Raw genomic sequence first — 21321 nt, forward strand, 5'->3', positions numbered from 1 at the left:
TGAGCCTCCAGGCAAGGAAGGGGTTAATGTCAATGTAACAGAAGATATCTCAGATACAGAGGACTCAGACTGTGGTGATGATGATGATGTTTCAGAGGAAGATTACTGGGTCCATTTAGGCCTAAAGGAATTAATGGCAGAAGCTGCTAAACTTAAATCCCGGTATTATGCTCGCAAGAGAAAGTGTAATACAATTGGCAATTTGGAGCGGGTCAGGATCCAGGGTGAAATGGATGAAATACAAGCAACCATGTGCAATATAAAGGGCAGAATAACATCTCTGAAGGAATCTGAAGGAAAGAAAAAAAGGCAAAAGTTTCCATACCAGCAGGGAAGGAGTTAACTGCAGTGCATAGAAATCAGGTTACACCCTCATCAAAGGAGTTGATTCACCTGGAGAAGGAAGAGGGTGTGGAGATGGAGGAATCCCCAGCTATTGATGAGCTCCAGAGTGTGCCTATCCAGGAAGAGGCTGTGGTTTTCGGCTGCTATGGAGACAGAAGCAGAGGCGAGGGGAGCAGACGGTGGCTCGGGAATCCCTGGTGGTGCACCAAGCAAGGTAAGATCTGTGCAGGTGTTGTCAGGAGGGGATTCCCGGGGGTTACCCGTGGCTTCCAAGGTGCCGGGCAATGGTAGCAGTAATGAAAATGCTGTTATAGGTGACAGGCCGGTGAGAACTGGAGGGCAGGATCCGGCGTCGGGTCTATGCAGGGTGCAGGGTGGCATGGAGGATGAGCCTGTTAACATTTTGCTTGAATCTGATGCAGGTCCTAGTGTAATTGTGCAGGCTGTGTCCAAAGAAGTGCAGGGAGGTGTGGGAATGGCAGTGAGGAAAACTGTAATAACTGATGGTTTGGCTCAAGGTCTGCCAGCTCTAGATCCAGAGACTTTGGATGCTGGTGAGAAAGTAATTGCAGAGTCAATGTATGGGAACATTCCAGCTCCTGCCAGGGTGAAGGAAGCATTGTCGTTAATCAGTGCAGAAGTAAAGAAAAAGAATTCTAAAGACATTCCAGAAGGAAAGGATAAAAATGTGGGGGGAAAACTGCAAAGTGAAAATGTCAATTTAGCTCCTCTTGTTTCTTTTTCAGTGACAGAGGGTGGAGGGAGTGCGGAAAAATTCTGGAAATAAGGATACAAGATTTGGTGGTGGTAGTGGTGGCCAGAAAGTGAGACGGAACCTAGTACAGTTTAGGTGGGTGGGTGATGGTGACCCCCCACCTAAGACTGATTTTCTAAGGTTAATTTCTCTAACGTCCTAAGTGGATGCTGGGGACTCCGTCAGGACCATGGGGAATAGCGGCTCCGCAGGAGACAGGGCACAAAAATAAAGCTTTAGGATCAGGTGGTGTGTACTGGCTCCTCCCCCTATGACCCTCCTCCAAGCCTCAGTTAGGTTTTTGTGCCCGTCCGAGCAGGGTGCAATCTAGGTGGCTCTCTTAAAGAGCTCCTTAGAAAAAGTTTTTTAGGTTTTTTATTTTCAGTGAGTCCTGCTGGCAACAGGCTCACTGCATCGAGGGACTTAGGGGAGAGAATTTCAACTCACCTGCGTGCAGGATGGATTGGATTCTTAGGCTACTGGACACCATTAGCTCCAGAGGGAGTCGGAACACAGGTCTCGCCCTGGGGTTCGTCCCGGAGCCGCGCCGCCGACCCCCCTTACAGATGCTGAAGATTGAAGGTCCGGAAACAGGCGGCAGAAGGCTTTTCAGTCTTCATGAAGGTAGCGCACAGCACTGCAGCTGTGCGCCATTGTTGTCACACACTTCACACCAAGCGGTCACGGAGGGTGCAGGGCGCTGCTGGGGGCGCCCTGGGCAGCAATATTTTATTACCTTAAGGCAAAAGAATACATCACATATAGCCATTAAGGCTATATGTATGTATTTAACCCATGCCACTTATCTAAATCCACGGGAGGAAAGCCCGCCGAAATAGGGGGCGGGGCTTATTCTCCTCAGCACACAGCGCCATTTTCCTGCTCAGCTCCGCTGTGAGGAAGGCTCCCAGGACTCTCCCCTGCACTGCACTACAGAAACAGGGTAAAACAGAGAGGAGGGGCATTTTTTGGCGATATACTGGATATATTTGAGCTGCTATAAGGAACAACACTTATATAAGGTTGTTCCCATATATATTATAGCGCTTGGGTGTGTGCTGGCAAACTCTCCCTCTGTCTCCCCAAAGGGCTAGTGGGGTCCTGTCTTCGATAAGAGCATTCCCTGTGTGTCTGCTGTGTGTCGGTACGTGTGTGTCGACATGTATGAGGACGATGTTGGCGTGGAGGCGGAGCAATTGCCGATAATGGTGATGTCACCCCCCAGGGAGTCGACACCGGAATGGATGGCTTTGTTTATGGAATTACGTGATAATGTCAGCACATTACAAAAATCAGTTGACGACATGAGACGGCCGGCAAACCAGTTAGTACCTGCCCAGGCGTCTCAGACACCGTCAGGGGCTGTAAAGCGCCCTTTACCTCAGTCGGTCGACACAGACCCAGACACAGACACTGAATCTAGTGTCGACGGTGATGAAACAAACGTATTTTCAAGTAGGGCCACACGTTATATGATCACGGCAATGAAGGAGGCTTTGCATATCTCTGATGCTGCAAGTACCACAAAAAGGGGTATTATGTGGGGGGTGAAAAAACTACCTGTAGTTTTTCCTGAATCAGAGGAATTAAATGATGTATGTGATGAAGCGTGGTTTAACCCAGATAGAAAAATGCTAATTTCAAAAAAGTTATTAGCATTATACCCTTTCCCGCCAGAGGTTAGGGCGCGCTGGGAAACACCCCCTAGGGTGGATAAGGCGCTCACACGCTTATCAAAACAAGTGGCGTTACCGTCTCCGGATACGGCCGCCCTCAAGGATCCAGCAGATAGGAGACTGGAAACTACCCTAAAAAGTATATACACACATACTGGTGTTATACTGCGACCGGCCATCGCCTCAGCCTGGATGTGCAGTGCTGGGGTCGTCTGGTTGGATTCCCTGACTGAAAATATTGATACCCTGGATAGGGACAGTATTTTATTGACTATAGAGCAATTAAAGGATGCTTTCCTTTATATGCGAGATGCGCAGAGAGATATTTGCACTCTGGCATCGAGAGTAAATGCGATGTCCATATCTGCCAGAAGGAGTTTATGGACGCGACAGTGGTCAGGTGATGCGGATTCCAAACGACATATGGAAGTATTGCCGTATAAAGGGGAGGAATTATTTGGCGTCGGTCTATCGGATCTGGTGGCCACGGCAACTGCCGGAAAATCCACCTTTTTACCTCAGACCCCCTCCCAACAGAAAAAGACACCGTCTTTTCAGCCGCAGTCCTTTCGGTCCTATAAGAACAAGCGGACAAAAGGACAGTCATATCTGCCTAGGGGCAGAGGAAGGGGTAAGAGAGGGCAGCAAGCAGCCCCTGCCCAGGAACAGAAGCCCTCCCAGGGTTCTGCAAAGCCCTCAGCATGACGCTGGGGCCTTACAAGCGGACTCAGGAACGGTGGGGGGTCGACTCAAGAATTTCAGCGCACAGTGGGCTTGCTCACAGGTGGACCCCTGGATTCTGCAGGTAGTATCTCAGGGTTACAGGTTGGAATTCGAGAAGTCTCCCCCTCGCCGGTTCCTAAAGTCTGCTTTGCCAACGTCTCCCTCAGACAGGGAGACGGTATTGGAAGCCATTCACAAGCTGTTTGCTCAGCAGGTGATAGTCAAAGTACCCCTCCTACAACAGGGAAAGGGGTATTACTCCACGCTATTTGTGGTACCGAAGCCGGACGGCTCGGTAAGACCTATTCTAAATCTGAAATCTTTGAACCTGTACATACAAAAATTCAAGTTCAAGATGGAGTCACTCAGAGCAGTGATAGCGAATCTGGAAGAAGAGGACTTTATGGTGTCCCTGGACATAAAGGATGCTTACCTGCATGTCCCAATTTGCCCTTCACATCAAGGGTACCTCAGGTTCGTGGTGCAAAACTGTCATTATCAGTTTCAGACGCTGCCGTTTGGATTGTCCACGGCACCTCGGGTCTTTACCAAGGTAATGGCCGAAATGATGATTCTTCTGCGAAGAAGAGGCGTATTAATTATCCCTTACTTGGACGATCTCCTGATAAGGGCAAGGTCCAGAGAACAGCTGGAGGACGGAGTAGCACTAACCCAAGTAGTGCTGCAACAACACGGGTGGATTCTGAATTTTCCAAAATCTCAGTTGACCCCGACAACACGTCTGCTGTTCCTGGGAATGATTCTGGACACGGTTCAGAAAAAGGTGTTTCTTCCGGAGGAGAAAGCCAGGGAGTTATCCGAACTTGTCAGGAACCTCCTAAAACCAGGGACAGTGTCTGTACATCAATGCACAAGAGTCCTGGGAAAGATGGTGGCTTCTTACGAAGCGATTCCATTTGGCAGATTCCACGCACGAACTTTTCAGTGGGATCTGCTGGACAAATGGTCCGGATCGCATCTGCAGATGCATCAGCGGATAACCTTATCGCCACGGACAAGGGTGTCTCTTCTGTGGTGGTTGCAGAGTGCTCATCTGTTAGAGGGCCGCAGATTCGGCATACAGGACTGGGTCCTGGTGACCACGGATGCCAGTCTGAGAGGCTGGGGAGCGGTCACACAAGGAAGAAACTTCCAGGGAGTATGGTCAAGCCTGGAGATGTCTCTTCACATAAATATACTGGAGCTAAGAGCGATTTACAATGCTCTAAGTCTGGCAAAACCCCTGCTTCAGGGTCAGCCAGTGTTGATCCAGTCGGACAACATCACGGCAGTCGCCCACGTAAACAGACAGGGCAGCACAAGAAGCAGGACAGCAATGGCAGAAGCTGCAAGGATTCTTCGCTGGGCGGAAGATCATGTGATAGCACTGTCAGCAGTATTCATTCCGGGAGTGGACAACTGGGAAGCAGACTTCCTCAGCAGACACGATCTACACCCGGGAGAGTGGGGACTTCATCCAGAAGTCTTCCACATGATTGTGAACCGTTGGGAAAAACCAATGGTGGATATGATGGCGTCCCGCCTCAACAAAAAACTGGACAGGTATTGCGCCAGGTCAAGAGATCCTCAGGCAATAGCTGTGGACGCTCTGGTAACACCGTGGGTGTTCCAGTCAGTGTATGTGTTCCCTCCTCTGCCTCTCATACCAAAAGTACTGAGAATTATACGGCAGAAGGGAGTAAGAACGATACTAGTGGCTCCGGATTGGCCAAGAAGAACTTGGTACCCGGAACTTCAAGAGATGCTCACGGAGGATCCGTGGCCTCTACCTCTAAGACGGGACCTGCTTCAGCAGGGACCGTGTCTATTCCAAGACTTACCGCGGCTGCGTTTGACGGCATGGCGGTTGAACGCCGAATTCTAAAGGAAAAAGGCATTCCGGAAGAGGTCATTCCTACACTGGTAAAAGCCAGGAAGGAGGTGACTGCACAACATTATCACCGCATTTGGAGAAAATATGTTGCGTGGTGTGAGGCCAGGAAGGCCCCCACGGAGGAATTTCAACTGGGTCGATTCCTACATTTCCTGCAAACAGGATTGTCTATGGGCCTCAAATTGGGGTCCATTAAGGTTCAAATTTCGTCCCTGTCGATTTTCTTCCAGAAAGAATTGGCTTCAGTTCCTGAAGTCCAGACTTTTGTAAAAGGAGTACTACATATACAGCCCCCGGTTGTGCCCCCAGTGGCACCGTGGGATCTTAATGTAGTCTTGGATTTTCTCAAATCCCATTGGTTTGAGCCCCTCAAATCGGTGGAGCTGAAGTATCTCACATGGAAAGTAACCATGCTACTGGTCCTGGCTTCAGCCAGGAGAGTATCAGAATTGGCGGCTTTATCATATAAGAGCCCATATCTGATTTTCCATACGGACAGGGCAGAACTGCGGACGCGTCCTCATTTTCTGCCTAAGGTGGTGTCAGCGTTTCACCTGAACCAGCCTATTGTGGTGCCTACGGCTACTAACGAGTTGGAGGATTCCAAGTTGTTGGACGTGGTCCGGGCATTGAAAATATATATTTCAAGAACGGCGGGAGTCAGAAAGTCTGACTCACTGCTTATATTGTATGCACCCAACAAGATGGGTGCTCCTGCTTCTAAGCAGACGATTGCTCGTTGGATTTGTAGCACAATTCAACTTGCACATTCTGTGGCAGGCTTGCCACAACCTAAATCTGTCAAGGCCCATTCCACAAGGAAAGTGGGCTCATCCTGGGCGGCTGCCCGGGGAGTCTCGGCATTACAACTCTGCCGAGCTGCTACTTGGTCAGGGGCAAATACGTTTGCAAAATTCTACAAATTTGATACCCTGGCTGAGGAGGACCTTGAGTTCTCTCATTCGGTGCTGCAGAGTCATCCGCACTCTCCCGCCCGTTTGGGAGCTTTGGTATAATCCCCATGGTCCTGACGGAGTCCCCAGCATCCACTTAGGACGTTAGAGAAAATAAGAATTTACTTACCGATAATTCTATTTCTCGTAGTCCGTAGTGGATGCTGGGCGCCCATCCCAAGTGCGGATTGTCTGCAATACTTGTACATAGTTATTGTTACAAAAAAATCGGGTTGTTATTTGTTGTGAGCCGTCTGTTCAGAGGCTCCTACGTTTGTCATACTGTTAACTGGGTTCAGATCACAAGTTATACGGTGTGATTGGTGTGGCTGGTATGAGTCTTACCCGGGGTTCAATATCCTTCCTTATTGTGTACGCTCGTCCGGGCACAGTATCCTAACTGAGGCTTGGAGGAGGGTCATAGGGGGAGGAGCCAGTACACACCACCTGATCCTAAAGCTTTATTTTTGTGCCCTGTCTCCTGCGGAGCCGCTATTCCCCATGGTCCTGACGGAGTCCCCAGCATCCACTACGGACTACGAGAAATAGAATTATCGGTAAGTAAATTCTTATTTTTTTCTCTTGGGGTTACTTACAGAGATTTATATGCCTGTATTCACCCTATAAAATCTGTTGAGTATGATGTCAGCTTTTATAATAAGGAAACATTGTTTATTTTTTGGAGAAAATGGTCTGTAAACAAGGACAAGAATGGTTACTGTAAGTATGAGGCAGATTTGATGGAGAAGCAAAATGACATAAAAGTGACTATCCTGGTCCACAATGAATCTATACATATGGAAGATATCAGGTTTTGGTTAAGCAGGCAATGTGAATTGCAATCTGACATTAGGAAAACGGACCACACAATGGGAGTGTGGGGAGGTGTTTGGTTGGCCAGTGTACGTCTGTATCCTGGGGAGACCGGTGTGCGTCATATTCCATCTGCTGCGTACATAGGTCGAGACCGGGTGCAGATATTTTATACTGGTCAACCAAGGACATGTTTTAAGTGTGGTGAGGCTGGCCACCTCAGTGGTGACTGTGGGGGTGTGAAATGTTCGATGTGTGGGGAGAGTGGACATACATCTAGAACATGTAATAAGGTGAAATGTAACCTTTGTGGGGAGATGGGACATCCCTACAGTCGTTGCCCCATGGCAAATCATAACAACAGGGTGTCACAACTGAGGGCTGGTACTGACCAGGGGAAGCCTCAATTGTAGGGGCAGAGGTATATGTGAACCTGGGAAGCAGTACAGAGTTCTTAGACATGCAGGGAACCTTTACCACAGATGCCCGAAGGCGTGACCACGACAACAAAGGAAAGTTTAAAGGTTTTATTGAAACTCAGCTCACAAGCATATGTCGGCAGTTAGCAATATTAAGAGCAGCATATAAGTCACAGTTCCCAGGAGTGCATATAGGCAGTCTCTAGGTGTGGTTTAATTAAGCACAGTCTTGAAGGACTTGGAGATGATATTTCCTTACCAACACCGATGCACTGGGTAGCTGATGGGAAACAGAAGCTGATGACTGAACTGCCGGGAAATGCCGGATAGAACCGACACAGGTGGTGAGCTGTGAAATAGTGTCAGATACCAGTGTAATGGAAGATCAGATGCAGAAACACTGGTGATGCTAGAGATCGATGACAGAGCACCGATGGTGACTTGGGATCGATGACGGAACACCGATGGTGACTTGGGATCGATGGTGGAACACCGATGGTGACTTGGGATCGATGGCGGAACACCGATGGTTACTGGCAGGGCAGAGCACCGCTGGAAGCTAGAAGCTGGAAACCGGTCTCGGGTAACTGCCAGTCACAGGGTGCAATGTTGAGACACTGCAGAGTCAGGCTGTACTGCAGAGAAAGTCCATGGGAGAACTGCACACTGGAATCACTGAAGACAATTGAAGCACTGACAATCTTTCCAGCCCAGGAACAAGATATTTATACCAGCTGGGAAACGGGGATTGGCTGGCTGATTAAGCAGAGTCTAGAGTGCAGCTGCTGGGTAATTAGGTAGAAACCAGAGTGCAGCTGATAGACTGAAAAGCAACATGTGATGAAAGCAAACATGGCTGCGCCCATGTTTGCTTTTGGAGGGAAAGATTGTTTGTAACTTGAATGTGAGCTTTAACCATGAAGCTGCCAGAATCACAGTAAAGAGATTTGAGACAATGAGATGCAGCGTGCTGCACACAGACAGTGCAGATGGAATCCAGGCTTGGAACACTGGGACAGTCTCAGGAGGCATTTGGAAGGTAAATACTGATAAGGAATTACCTGGATCGTGACAGCACCCCCTCCTTTAGGAGTGGCCCCAGGACACTTCTTATAAATTCTTTACCTGAACAAACGGAAGAATCTAGATTGAATCCTGATGAACTTGAACTGGCTGGAACCAGAGGAGACTGTACTGGACCTATGGACGAGACCAGATTGAGTCCAGACAAACTTGAACCGGCTGAGACCGGCGGAGACTTTGGGCCGACGGATAGGACAGGATTGAGTTTGGAGACCGTTGAATCAGCTGGAACTGAAAGAGTCAGAATCTGGTTAGAACCGGAATGAGTGGTATCTGAGTGTTCAGTTAGACCATCCTGGACCTGGTCCATGCTGGATGCCAACAGGGTGGTGCTCTCTGAAGATGGCAAACAGGAGTTCATAACTGCATCTGTAGCACAAAAATTTCCATCTGGGAACTTGGCTCTGGATACTTCCCTTGGGCTGAAACTTTGGTGACCCCTCCTGGGGTTGACGAATCAGACACCTCTCTCAGGGTTGTTTTCTCCAGCACCCCCCCTGGGGTTGACAGATCAGAAACTCTTTTTTGAGAAGACTCATATGCCCCTACTAGAGCTTGAACACTGGATACCCCTTCTTGGGCTGTAGACACAGACGCCCCTTCTTGGGCTGTAGACACAGACGCCCCTTCTTGGGCTGAGTAAAGAGCGTCATCATTCCAGAAAAGTTTGGACGCTAGGATCTGGAACTGTACGAGATATTGACCGACTGTTCGTGTCCCCTGATGTAGCCTGAGGATATCAGAGGAGGCAGAGGTCACACGACCTGGTTCATCAAAGATGCGCCTGAAGGTTGCCACGAAGTCTGCATATGAAGAGAGCAGAGCATCAGACTTCTCCCATAGAGGTGATACCCAATCGAGGGCGGAGCCACTGAGGAGGGAGATGATGTAAGCAGTTAGGAAACTGCCAGGCTGTAACTCAAAATATATCTCACACTGATTTAGGAAACCCCGACAGGCTTTTGGGGAACCATCAAACTTGGCAGGTGTCGGTAAATGGAGACAAGGAGCAGAAACGGGAATGGTGGGTAGGGATACCACCAAAGGTACTGCAGTCGGCACACTGGACGCCCCTGAACCACGGAGGGTTACTTGTATTCCATCCAGCCGAGAGGAGAGGTCCTGGAGACAGCGGATCACATGGCCCTGTGCAGTCTCCTGACGTTCAAGGCAGGCTGCAAGTTCTTGCATCGGCCTGGTCGCTTGGACCTGGTCTCCGGCCGGATCCATTAGGTCAGTGCTTACTGTCACAACTGAGGGCTGGTGCTGACCAGGGGGAAGCCTCAGTTGTAGGGGCTGAGGTATATGTGTACCTGGGAGGCAGTACAGAGTTCTTAGACTTGCAGGGAACCTTTACCACAGATGCCCGAAGGCGTGACCACGACAACAAAGGAAAGTTTAAAGGTTTTATTGAAACTCAGCTCACAAGCATATGTCGGCAGTTAGCAATATTAAGAGCAGCATATAAGTCACAGTTCCCAGGAGTGCATATAGGCAGTCTCTAGGTGTGGTTTAATTAAGCACAGTCTTGAAGGACTTGGAGATGATATTTCCTTACCAACACCGATGCACTGGGTAGCTGATGGGAAACAGAAGCTGATGACTGAACTGCCGGGAAATGCCGGATAGAACCGACACAGGTGGTGAGCTGTGAAATAGTGTCAGATACCAGTGTAATGGAAGATCAGATGCAGAAACACTGGTGATGCTAGAGATCGATGACAGAGCACCGATGGTGACTTGGGATCGATGGCGGAACACCGATGGTGACTTGGGATCGATGGTGGAACAACGATGGTGACTTTGGATCGATGGCGGAACACCGATGGTTACTGGCAGGGCAGAGCACCGCTGGAAGCTAGAAGCTGGAAGCCGGTCTCGGGTAACTGCCAGTCACAGGGTGCAATGTTGAGACACTGCAGAGTCAGGCTGTACTGCAGAGAAAGTCCATGGGAGAACTGCACACTGGAATCACTGAAGACAATTGAAGCACTGACAATCTTTCCAGCCCAGGAACAAGATATTTATACCAGCTGGGAAACGGGGATTGGCTGGCTGATTAAGCAGAGTCTTGAGTGCAGCTGCTGGGTAATTGGGTAGAAACCAGAGTGCAGCTGATAGACTGAAAAGCAACATGTGATGAAAGCAAACATGGCTGCGCCCATGTTTGCTTTTGGAGGGAAAGATTGTTTGTAACTTGAATGAGAGCTTTAACCATGAAGCTGCCAGAATCACAGTAAAGAGATTTGAGACAATGAGATGCAGCGTGCTACACACAGACAGTGCAGATGGAATCCAGGCTTGGAACACTGGGACAGTCTCAGGAGGCATTTGGAAGGTAAATACTGATAAGGAATTACCTGGATCGTGACACAGGGGTTGCATGAATTTTGAGGAAGGTAGTAGTTCAGAAATGGGAATTACTAGGGGTGGAGTAGTTAAAGTGAACAAAGAGAAAGAAATGTCATGGGAAATTGGAAAAATTGTGTCAGAAGGAAGCAAAGTTCAGCCTCAGGCCCAATCACAGCCTCAATCCCAGTCCCAATCCTGGTTTCAGGTGGGAAAAAAAGGTGTAAAAACAACAAAGAGGAAAGTGGAGGAAGAGGTGATTCTTTCAAATAGGTTTGGCGTATTGACAGATGAGGAAGATGAGGGAGAAGTGGTTCTAGAAAAAGGGGAACCAAGACTTAAACCTAGAAGACAGAGAAGAAAGAACAAAGAAAGGAAATAAGTAATTAAGATGGTAGGGAAGAGAAGGAGGGAGAAGGGTATGCAGACAGTGAAATAGAGGATGTTGCAGCAGAAAGTTTAGAGTGGGATCCAATAGGGAATGAATTGGAGCAAAGAAAAGAGGAGGAGGAGTTTGGGAAGCCACTGTTTGAGGATGAGGAGGTAGGTTTGGAGGTGGTTGCTGCTAAGGAGGAAGTGATGGTGATAGGGAAAGAGGCAGAGAGTGAATCTAAGAGTCAGAGCAATCAAAATAATGTGTCTGGCCCTGGGTCACTGGATGCAATGGAACCCCCTGACCCTGGTCCTAAAGAGGCTGGTGTGGGTGTGGATGTGGTTGTGATTGAGGAAGTGAATGGGGTGGCATGTATGGATTGTGGTGTTGGTGGTGGGGGTGGTGGTGATAACTAGAGTAATGTATGTGCATAGTCCATTTCAACAATCTGGAACCATGGATCCCCATCCTATTCGATGTGCCACAATGAATGTGGCTTCCGTGTTATCCGTACGTGCTTGGTATCTGGCTTTTGAGTTTTTTGACAACCAGAACGTGGACATCTTGTTCTTACAAGAGACCCGGATCAACAGATTAGCAGCCCTTCACAAAGCTAAAAGTGAGTGACTCTTTTTGGTCTCTTGCTGCTGAGCCGTACGGTGGGGTGGCGGTACTTTTTACCGACATGGTAACCGTGCGCAAGGTTGTTGAGTTACAAGTGGGAAGGTGTATGATTTTGGATGTCACTTTAAGAGGACATAACCTTAGGCTTATCAATATCTATGGCCCCCAGTCTCGCTGGGATACGAAATGTCTTTTTGAAATGGTTAACCCTTTCTTTTAACGGCCCAGCAAGTCATCTTTGGGGGCGATTTCAACGCCATCATTAGGCCAAAAGACAGGGGAGGCTCCAGAGGACTGAGGCTGGGCTATGATAAGAATTTTTAAGTTAGTATGGCTAGTCAGGCAGGTATGGTTGATGTACACGTTAAACATCAACCAGACCTCACGGGGTACACTTACTTTTGTGGTCAGCGCAGATCTAGAATAGACAGGTTTTTTGTTAAGGAGTCCTCAAGCACTTTACCTTCAGAGGTAAAGTTTGTAGAGTTCTCCGATCACGGGTACTTAAGTTTTGTTTTGAATGCCTCGCAATCCTTCCAGAAAGGAAGGGGTTTGTGGCGTCTGAATGCTGAGCTTCTCAAGGAAGAGGAAGTGAGACAGTCTTTCAGGGAGTTTTTTCAGGCGCAGGAGTCACTGTTGGAGGCTGGTTGGAGTAGATCGGAGTGGTGGGAGGAAGTAAAAAAGAGAGCCCGAAGTCTTTTCAGGAGGCTAGTAGTCAAAAGAAACTTGGTTAAAACAAATACCTACTATACTCTAAGAAGGAGATTAGATTTCCTGATCTCTGAACAGGGGGATAGTGGGGAAATCTCCCGGGTGAAATCACAGATGAGAGAACATCAGTATAGCCATCTATCTTCTTTGATTTTGGAGAGGGATTACGGAAAGCACCACTCCCCGGATCCCTACCAGAGTTGTAGAAGGGGGATTGATGTTAAAGAGATAAGAGGGCTTGTTGATGGAGAGGGTGTGCTTCAGAAGGGTGAGGAAGGCATCCTAAAAGTCATCAGGTCCTATTACGCTGAACTCTTGTCTGTTAAGGCACTTGACAGAGAAACGATGGAGGCATTTCTGAGGGAGACACCTGGTCTTGTGGAGCCAGATGCTTCTTTTGACTGTTTGAACAGCGAAATAGGTGTGGAGGAGGTCAGAGAGGCAATTGGCGGGTTAACTCCCAAAAAATCTCCAGGACCAGATGGTTTAACAGCTGAATTCTATAAAGAATTCTCAGATATCCTGGCTCCTCGTCTTATGGAAGTATATAATACTAGCCTGGGTGAGGGTGAACTCCCTCCTTCCATGAGACAGTCAGCTCTTATTTTACTGTCCAAAGGTAAGGACCCGGTCCATATTGAGAACTGGCGCCCCATTGCTCTTCTCAATACGGACAGAAAGATTCTGGCAAAAATCTTTTTCAACAGGCTAAGGGAATTTTCAGAGCTTGTACTTTTGCCTTCCCAGCACTGTACTGTAAAGGGCCGCAGTACCTTTACTGCTTTCCTTGGTGTCCGGGAGGCTCTTGAAAGGTGCAGGGCTGGAAAGTTGAATAAGTTTCTGCTGGCATTGGATCAGTCTAAGGCTTTTGATCGGGTCAATCATGAGTACCTGTGGGCCTTACTTGAAAGGTATGGTTTCCCTATAAAGGCGGTAAATTGCTTGAAAGTTTTGTATAAAAAGGCAGAGAGCTTCCCACTTGTGAATGGTTGGGTAGGGCCTGCATTTCCAGTAGATTCTGGTGTTCGTCAGGGGTGTCCCCTGAGCCCTCTTTTGTACGTGTTTGCAATCGATCCTTTTATAAGAAGGGTTGAGGGCGGCATGTTGGAAGGGGTGCAGCTGAACCCAGAGTTTCCTTTGAGTGTAGTAGCCTATGCTGATGATGTCACAGTAGTCCTGTCATCGGTGGCAGAGGCACGTGATGTAGACCAACTGATCATGGAATATTCAAGTGCTTCGGGTTCCATAATCACTCAGGACAAGTGTGAAGCTTTCTGGATGGGGGAGGAAGGCAACGAGTTTGATCTTCCGGACAGCCTCCCCAGGGCCAGTCAATGTATAAAAATCTTGGCCATCAAATTTGATCATGGTGACTATGCAAGTACAAATTGGGTCGGGAAACTTGATGGTGCAACCCGTAAAGTAAAGAGCTGGATAGGATGGAAGTTCTCTCTGAGGGAAAGGGTGGACCTGTGTAAAACTTACCTGATCCCAATGTTTTTGTATGTCGGCTATGTATGTTTTTTGCCGCAATCTTTGTGGACTAGAATGAATTCCTTGTTTTTTCTACTTTTGTGGGGGAACAAGATGAACATTGTGAGAAGAGGTATCACTTACAGACCGAGGGCAGAAGGGGGCTTGGATATGGTAAACCCCGTAGTCTTCTTTGTAACAGCTTTTTTAAAGCTAAATGTCGGTGGCCTCTGCTTAGAGACGCCCCCTCGGTGGGTAAATGGCTTTAGGGAATGGGTGTCTCCCTTTATTAGAGTATGGTTACAGGATGGCAGACTGAGAATTTTTCGGGCTCAGAGAGGCTACCTCCCGATCTATGTGATCCAGTGTCTGAAAGTGATTAGGCGATGGGGCCTGCAGGTGGGTGATATAAGAGATCTCTCGAGAAAGGAGTTGGGGAAGAGGGTCTTGTGTTCCCACTTTTATGTCCCATTGGCCCTGAAAGACTGCCCAGGTAATGTTCTCACAGAAGGATTGAATCTGGTAAATTCCCAGAGGGTACCTCTGAAGTTTAGGGATATTGCCTGGTTCTCTTTTCAAGGGAAGCTTTATGTTAGGGGAAACATCAAATTTAGAAGTGCAGATGAACGTGTTTGCCCACGGGAGGAATGTCAAGGGGAGATGGAGAACATGGACCACTTCTTCTGTAGATGTCCCTTTAACATAAAGGTTTACAAAACAGTGTCAGGTGCCATAGGCATCCCTTGCCTTTCGGGGCTCAGTTACCCGGAATGGGTCTACTGGGCATTCAAAGGGTATGGGGGCTTTGATGTAGGCACAATTTTTTTTAGTCAGCTTAGCGTTTAGGTTCCACACGTGGCAGGCACGTTGTCTGGTTAGTTTGAGAGGAAAAGTCCTTCCCTGTGAAGAGGTGGTGGGTCGTATTCTTCATGAGGTGAGTCGGATGATGGATCTGGAGAAGAAGAGATTAGACACTGTCAGCTGGTCCAGATTGTGGCGCCAGTTGAAACCCCCTTAGTGGGTGGTGGAAGATATCCTCTTTTCAGTCTCAGGTTCTTTTCTGTCCTGGTCACTTTTTCTCAGCTGATTAGGTTTTGTTGTTTCTTTTTTTTTAAAGAAGGGGTTTGCATACACCTTAAAATATGCAGATATGTTACTCTAGTTATAATTATTTGTTGGTAGTCCGGTATGTATGGAGGGTGAAAGGTATGAATGAAGGTAGGATTGTGGATAAATGTGGGAGTGTATTGAGGTGGAGGGTTTATGACAGATGGATAAATGTGTGTTAAATGTTGAGTCAGCTAAGTGGAAAATGTTGGGGGGGTTCCCTGAAATGGATTCACAGAAATTATGTGGATCAAGGAAAATGTTTAAAATGAAAGTATGATAAAGTGATGGAAAACATATTTGAGTTATGTAAACGGTAAATATCATGATGTAATGATCTCTATTTATTTATTATGTATATAATTGTAAATATGATTATAATGTTTATATTTTGTTATAAAATGGAAGCTGTGCATAAATAAAAACATGCCCAGGTGCATATACTACTGTTCTCTCCCAGTGTAACCTAGTAAAACATACTACTGCTTTCTCCCGGTGTAACCCAGGCGCATATACTACTGCTCTCTCCTGGTGAAACCCAGACGCATATACTACTGTTCTCTCCTGGTGTAACCCAGGAGCATATACTACTGTTCTCTCCTGGTGTAACCCAGGAGCATATACTACTCTTCTCTCTCCTGGTGTAACCCAGGTGCATTTACTACTGCTCTCTCCCAGTGACCCAGGTGCAAATACTACTGCTCTCTCCCCATGTAATCCAGGTGCATATACTACTGCTCTCTACCCGTGTAACCCAGGCGCATATACTACTGCTCTCTCCCCGTGTAACCCAGGTGCATATACTACTGCTCTCTCCTGGGGGTAAATTTACTAAGATGGTAGTTCTATTTAAGATGGGATGTTGCCTATAGCAACCAATCAGATTATACTTCTCATAAGATAATACCTGGAATTTGATTGGTTGCTATGGGCAACATCCCATCTTAAATAGAACTCCCATCTTAGTAAATTTACCCCCTGGTGTAGCCCAGGTGCATATACTACTGGTCTCTCCCAGTGTAACCTAGGAATATATACTACTGCTCTCTCCCGGTGTAACCCAGGTGCATATACTACTGATCTCTCCCAGTGTAACCCAGGCGCATATACTACTGTTCTCTCCTGGTGCAGATACTCCTGAGCTCCAGAGTCTAGAAGTGCAGCAGAGTGAGAGTGCAGCTCCCCTGCAGGATTCCTGGGCAGGAGTTGCTGCTCTCAGCAGGGAGATAGTGGAAGTTTCAGCAGGTGGAAGGCCCGAGCCTGGGGCTGTTGCCATCGGGTCCCAGAGTTATAAAGAAGGGGCAGGTATCCCCCACGCCACCCCCTTCCCCAGTTGTAGGGGTTGGGGTACGGGAAGAAGCCAGCCATGGATTACAACTTTACAAGGAGTACCAGCAGTGTTGGAAGGCACCTCTGCCAGTAAGATTACTGGTGGGGACGGTACAGTCACTGCAGCGGCTAAGCCTCCAAGCAAGAAAGGGGTTAATGTCAGTGTAACAGAGGGGATCTCAGATGCAGAGGTCTCAGGGGGTGATGATGTTGTTTCAGAGGAAGATTACTGGGTCCGGTTAGACCTAAAGGAATTAGTGGCAGAAGCTGCTAAACTTAAATCCTGGTATAATGCTCGCAAGAGAAAATGTAATACAATTGGCAATTTGGAGCGGGTCAGGATCCAGGGTGAAATGGATGAAGTACAAGCAACCATGAGCAGTATAAAGGCAAGAATTACATCCTTAAAAGAATGTGAGGGGGGAAAAAAAGCTAAAGTTTCCTTACCAGCAGGGAAGGAGCTAACTGCAGTACATAGAATTCAGGTTACACCCTCATCAAAGAAGTTGATTCACCTGGAGAAGGAAGAGGGTGTGGAGATGGAGGAATCCCCAGCTATTGATGAGCTCCAGAGTGATGTGCTTGTGATCTAGGAAGTGCCCGTGGTTGTTCTGGAAGCAGCGTCACCGGCTGCTATGGAGATGGGAGCAGATGGCAGCTCGGGAATCCCTGGTGGCACACATTGCAAGGTAAGTTCTGTGCAGGTGTTGTCAGGAGGGGGATCCCGGGGGTTACCCGTGGCTTCCATGGTGCCGGGCGATAGTAGCGGGGCCCGGTGTCAGGTCTATGCAGGGCACAGGGTGGCATGGAGGATGAGCATGTTAACATTTTGTTGGAATCTGATGCAGGTCCTAGTGTAATTGTGCAGGCTGTGTCCAAAGAAGTGAGGGAGGTGTGGGAAAGGCAGTGGGAAAAACTGTAATAACTAATGGTTTGGCTCAAGGTCTGCCAGCTCTAAATCCAGATACTTTGGATGCTGGCGAGAAAGCAGTTGCAGAGTCAATGTATGGGAACATTTCAGTTCCTGCCAGGGTGAAGGAAGCATTGTCATTAATCAGTGCAGAAGTAAAGAAAAATAATTCTAAAGACATCCCAGAAGGAAAGGATAAAAATGTGGAGGCAAAAATGCAAAGAGAAAATGTCAATTTAGCTCCATGTGTTTCTTTTTCAGTGACAGAGGGTGGAGGGAGTGTGGGCAAGCCTAACCCTGAAGGAATGTCTTATGCACAGAAGGCGGCAGATATGGGGAAAATTTCTGGAAATATGGATTCAAGATTTGGTGGTGGTAGTGGCTTCCAGAGAGTGAGATGGAACCTAGTACATTTTAGGTGGGTGGGTGATGGTGACCCCCCCACCTAAGACTGATTTTCTTAGGTTTATTTCTTCTTTTGGGGTTACTTACAGAGATTTCTATGCCTGTATTCACCCTATAAAATCTGTTGAGTATGATGTCAGCTTTTATAATAAGGAAACATTGTTTATTTTTTGGAGAAAGTGGTCAGTAAACAAGGACAAGAATGGTTACTGTAGTTATGAGGTAGATTTGATGGAGAAGCAAAATGACATAAAAGTGACCATCCTGGTCCGCAATGAATCCATGCCTGAGGAAGATATCAAGTTTTGGTTAAGCAGGCAATGTGAATTGCAATCAGACATCAGGAAAATGGACCACACAATGGGAGCATTCTGGGGAGACCGGTGTTCACCATATTCCGTCTGCTGTGTACATAGGTCAAAACTGGGTGCATATATTGTATACCCTTCAACTAAGGACATGCTTTAAGTGTGATGAGGCTGGGCACCTCAGTGGTGACTGTGGGGGTGTGAAATGTTCAATGTGTGGGGAGAGTGGACATACATCTAGAGCATGTAATAAGGTGAAATGTAACCTTTGTGGGGAGATGGGGCATCCCTACAGTCATTGCCCCATGGCAAGTCATAACAACAGGGGTTGCATGAATTTTGAAGAAGGTAGTAGTTCACAAAAGAGAATTCCTAGGGGGGGGGGAGTAGTTAAAGTGAACAAAGAGAAAGGGATGTTATGGGAAATTGGAAAGAAATTGGAAAGAAAGTGTCAGAAGGAAGCAAAACTCAGCCTCAGGCCCAATCCCAGCCTCAATCCCAGTCCCAATCCTGGTTTCAAGTGGGGAAAAAAGGTGTGAAAACAACAAAGTGGAAAGTGGAGGAGGGGGTGATTCTTTCAAATAGGTTTGGGGTATTCTCCACATATGAGGAAAAAGGGGACCCAAGACTTAAACCTAGAAGACAAAGAAGAAAGAACAAATAAAGAAAATAAGTAATTAAGATGGTAGGGAAGAGGAGGAGGGAGAAGGGAATGCAGACAGTGAAATAGAGGATGTTGCAGCAGAAAGTTTAGAGTGGGATCCAATAGGGATTGAATTGGAGCAAGGAAAAGAGGAAGAGTTTGGGAAGCCACTGTTTGAGGATGAGGAGGTAGGTGTGGAGGTGGTTGCTGCTGAGGAGGAAGTGATGGTGATAGGGAAAGAGGCAGATAGTAAATCTGAGAGCCAGATTAATCAAAATAATGAGTCTAGCCCTGGGTCACTGGATGCAATGGAAACCCCTGACCCTGGTCCTAAAGTGGCTGGTGTGGTTGTGATTGAGGAAGTGAATGGGGTGGCATGTATGGACTGTGGTGTTGGTGGTGGTGATAACTAGAGTACTGTATGTGCATAGTCCATTTCAACAATCTGGAACCATGGATCCCCATCCTATTCGATGTTCCACAATGGATGTGGCTTCCGTGTTATCCGTACGTGCTCGGTATCTGGCTTTTGAGTTTTTTGACAACCGGGACATGGACATCTTGGGGTATATACACTAAGCTCCCGATTTTGGCCGATTTTGTGTTTTTTGTTCAAAGTGTCAACTCGGGAATTTACTAAACTCAAATCTCGGCAGTGATGAGGGCATTCGTATTTTTTTTTTGAAGGCAGAGAAAAAAAATACGAATGAATACACCATCGGTCAAACACACCTGTTGTTTTATACAACTTGGTAATTTACTAAAAATTCGTATTCACAATCACTGCCAGCAATAGCCAAACACTGCCGTGAAAAAGTACAAATTGTAAAAAAAAGCAGTTTTCAAATAGACCTGCTTTTTTTCCCCATATTCTGATAGGCATGCATGTATCAGTGAAATCTGTGCATGTTTATGTGTGAAAGAGTTAAAAAATAATTAAAAAAAATTGCGTGGGGTCCCCCCTCCTAAGCATAACCAGCCTCGGCCTCTTTGAGCCGGTCCTGGTTGTAAAAATACAGGGAAAAAACAGACTGAGGTTCCCCCATATTTAAACAACCAGCACCGGGCTCTGCGCCTGGTCCTGGTGCAAAAAATACGGGGGACAAAAAACGTAGGGGTCCCCCGTATCTTTAACACCAGCACCGGGCTCCACTAGTCAGAGAGATAATGCCACAGCCGGGGGACACTTTTATATTGGTCCCTGCGGCCCTCGCATTAAATCCCCAACTAGTCACCCCTGGCTGGGGTACCCTGGAGGAGTGGGGACCCCTTAAATCAAGGGGTCCTTCCCCTCCAGCCACCCAAGGACCAGGGGTGAAGCCCGAGGCTGTGTCCCCCCCATCCGTGGGTGGTGGATGGGAGGCTGATAGCCTTTTGTGTAAATAGAAAGAATATTGTTTTTGTAGCAGAACTACAAGTCCCAGCAAGCCTCCCCCGCAAGCTGGTACTTGGAGAACCACAAGTACCAGCATGCGGGTGGAAAATGGGCCTGCTGGTACCTGTAGTTCTACTACAAAAAAATACCCAAATAAAAACAAAACACACACACGGTGACAGTAAAACTTAAATGTACATACATGCACACTTACTTACATACATACATGCTTACCTATGTTGACCCGAAGTACTCGGTCCCCTTGTCCAGTAGAATCCATGGGTACCTGTAAATGAAATAATACGTACAAAGAATCCGGTGTAGATCGGTCCTCTTCTTAAAAGTTATAATCCAGGGATTTGGCAAAACAACAAACCGCTCACCCGAACTGAAAGGGGATCCATGTTTACACATTGATCCACTTTCCCCAAATGTCGGGACCCCCCGTGACTCCTGTCAAAGAGGGTCCCTTCAGCCAATCGAGGAGCGCCACGTCATGGCACTCTCCTGATTGGCTGTGCGCGCCTGCACGGTCAGTCAGGCGGAGCACTGTGGTTACATGGTAGCGTAGCGGCGCTACATTATATCCAATGGTGGGAACTTTGCGTTCTGCAGTAGACCGCAAGGTTAAGTGGGGCCACCCGCAGGCGCGCACAGCCAATCAGGAGAGTGCCAAGACGTGGAGCTCCCTGATTGGCTGAAGGGACCCTCTTTGACAGGAGTCACGGGGGGTCCCGACATTTGGGGAAAGTGGATCCATGTGTAAACATGGATCCCCTTTCAGTTCGTGGTTCGGGTGAGCGGTTTGTTGTTTTGCCAAGTCCCTGGATTATAACTTTTAAGAAGAGGACCGATCTACACCGGATTCGTTGTAAGTATAATTTTATTTACAGGTACCCCTGGATTCTACTGGACAAGGGGACCGAGTGCTTCGGGTCAACATAGGTAGGTATGTATGTATGTAAGTAAGTGTGCATGTATGTACATTAAAGTTTTACTGTCACGGTGTGTGTGTGTGTGTGTGTTTTGTTTTTATTTGGGTATTTTTTGTAGT

General features: G+C 47.5%; 1 protein-coding gene across 1 annotated transcript in view; it reads left to right on the top strand.

The window, feature by feature from the left end:
* The first annotated feature begins 407 nt into the window (after positions 1–407).
* The window catches only part of LOC134894505 (G-protein coupled receptor 54-like), a 117081-nt gene continuing 96167 nt past the window's right edge, over positions 408–21321 (top strand). Inside the window, exon 1 of the mRNA XM_063913768.1 lies at positions 408–559. Coding sequence (XP_063769838.1) covers positions 418–559 — 142 coding nt within the window. The 5' untranslated portion in view covers positions 408–417. The remainder of the gene's footprint in view (positions 560–21321) is intronic.

The sequence above is a fragment of the Pseudophryne corroboree genome, chromosome 1 (genome assembly GCF_028390025.1).
Source record: "Pseudophryne corroboree isolate aPseCor3 chromosome 1, aPseCor3.hap2, whole genome shotgun sequence".
Classification (NCBI taxonomy): domain Eukaryota; kingdom Metazoa; phylum Chordata; class Amphibia; order Anura; family Myobatrachidae; genus Pseudophryne; species Pseudophryne corroboree.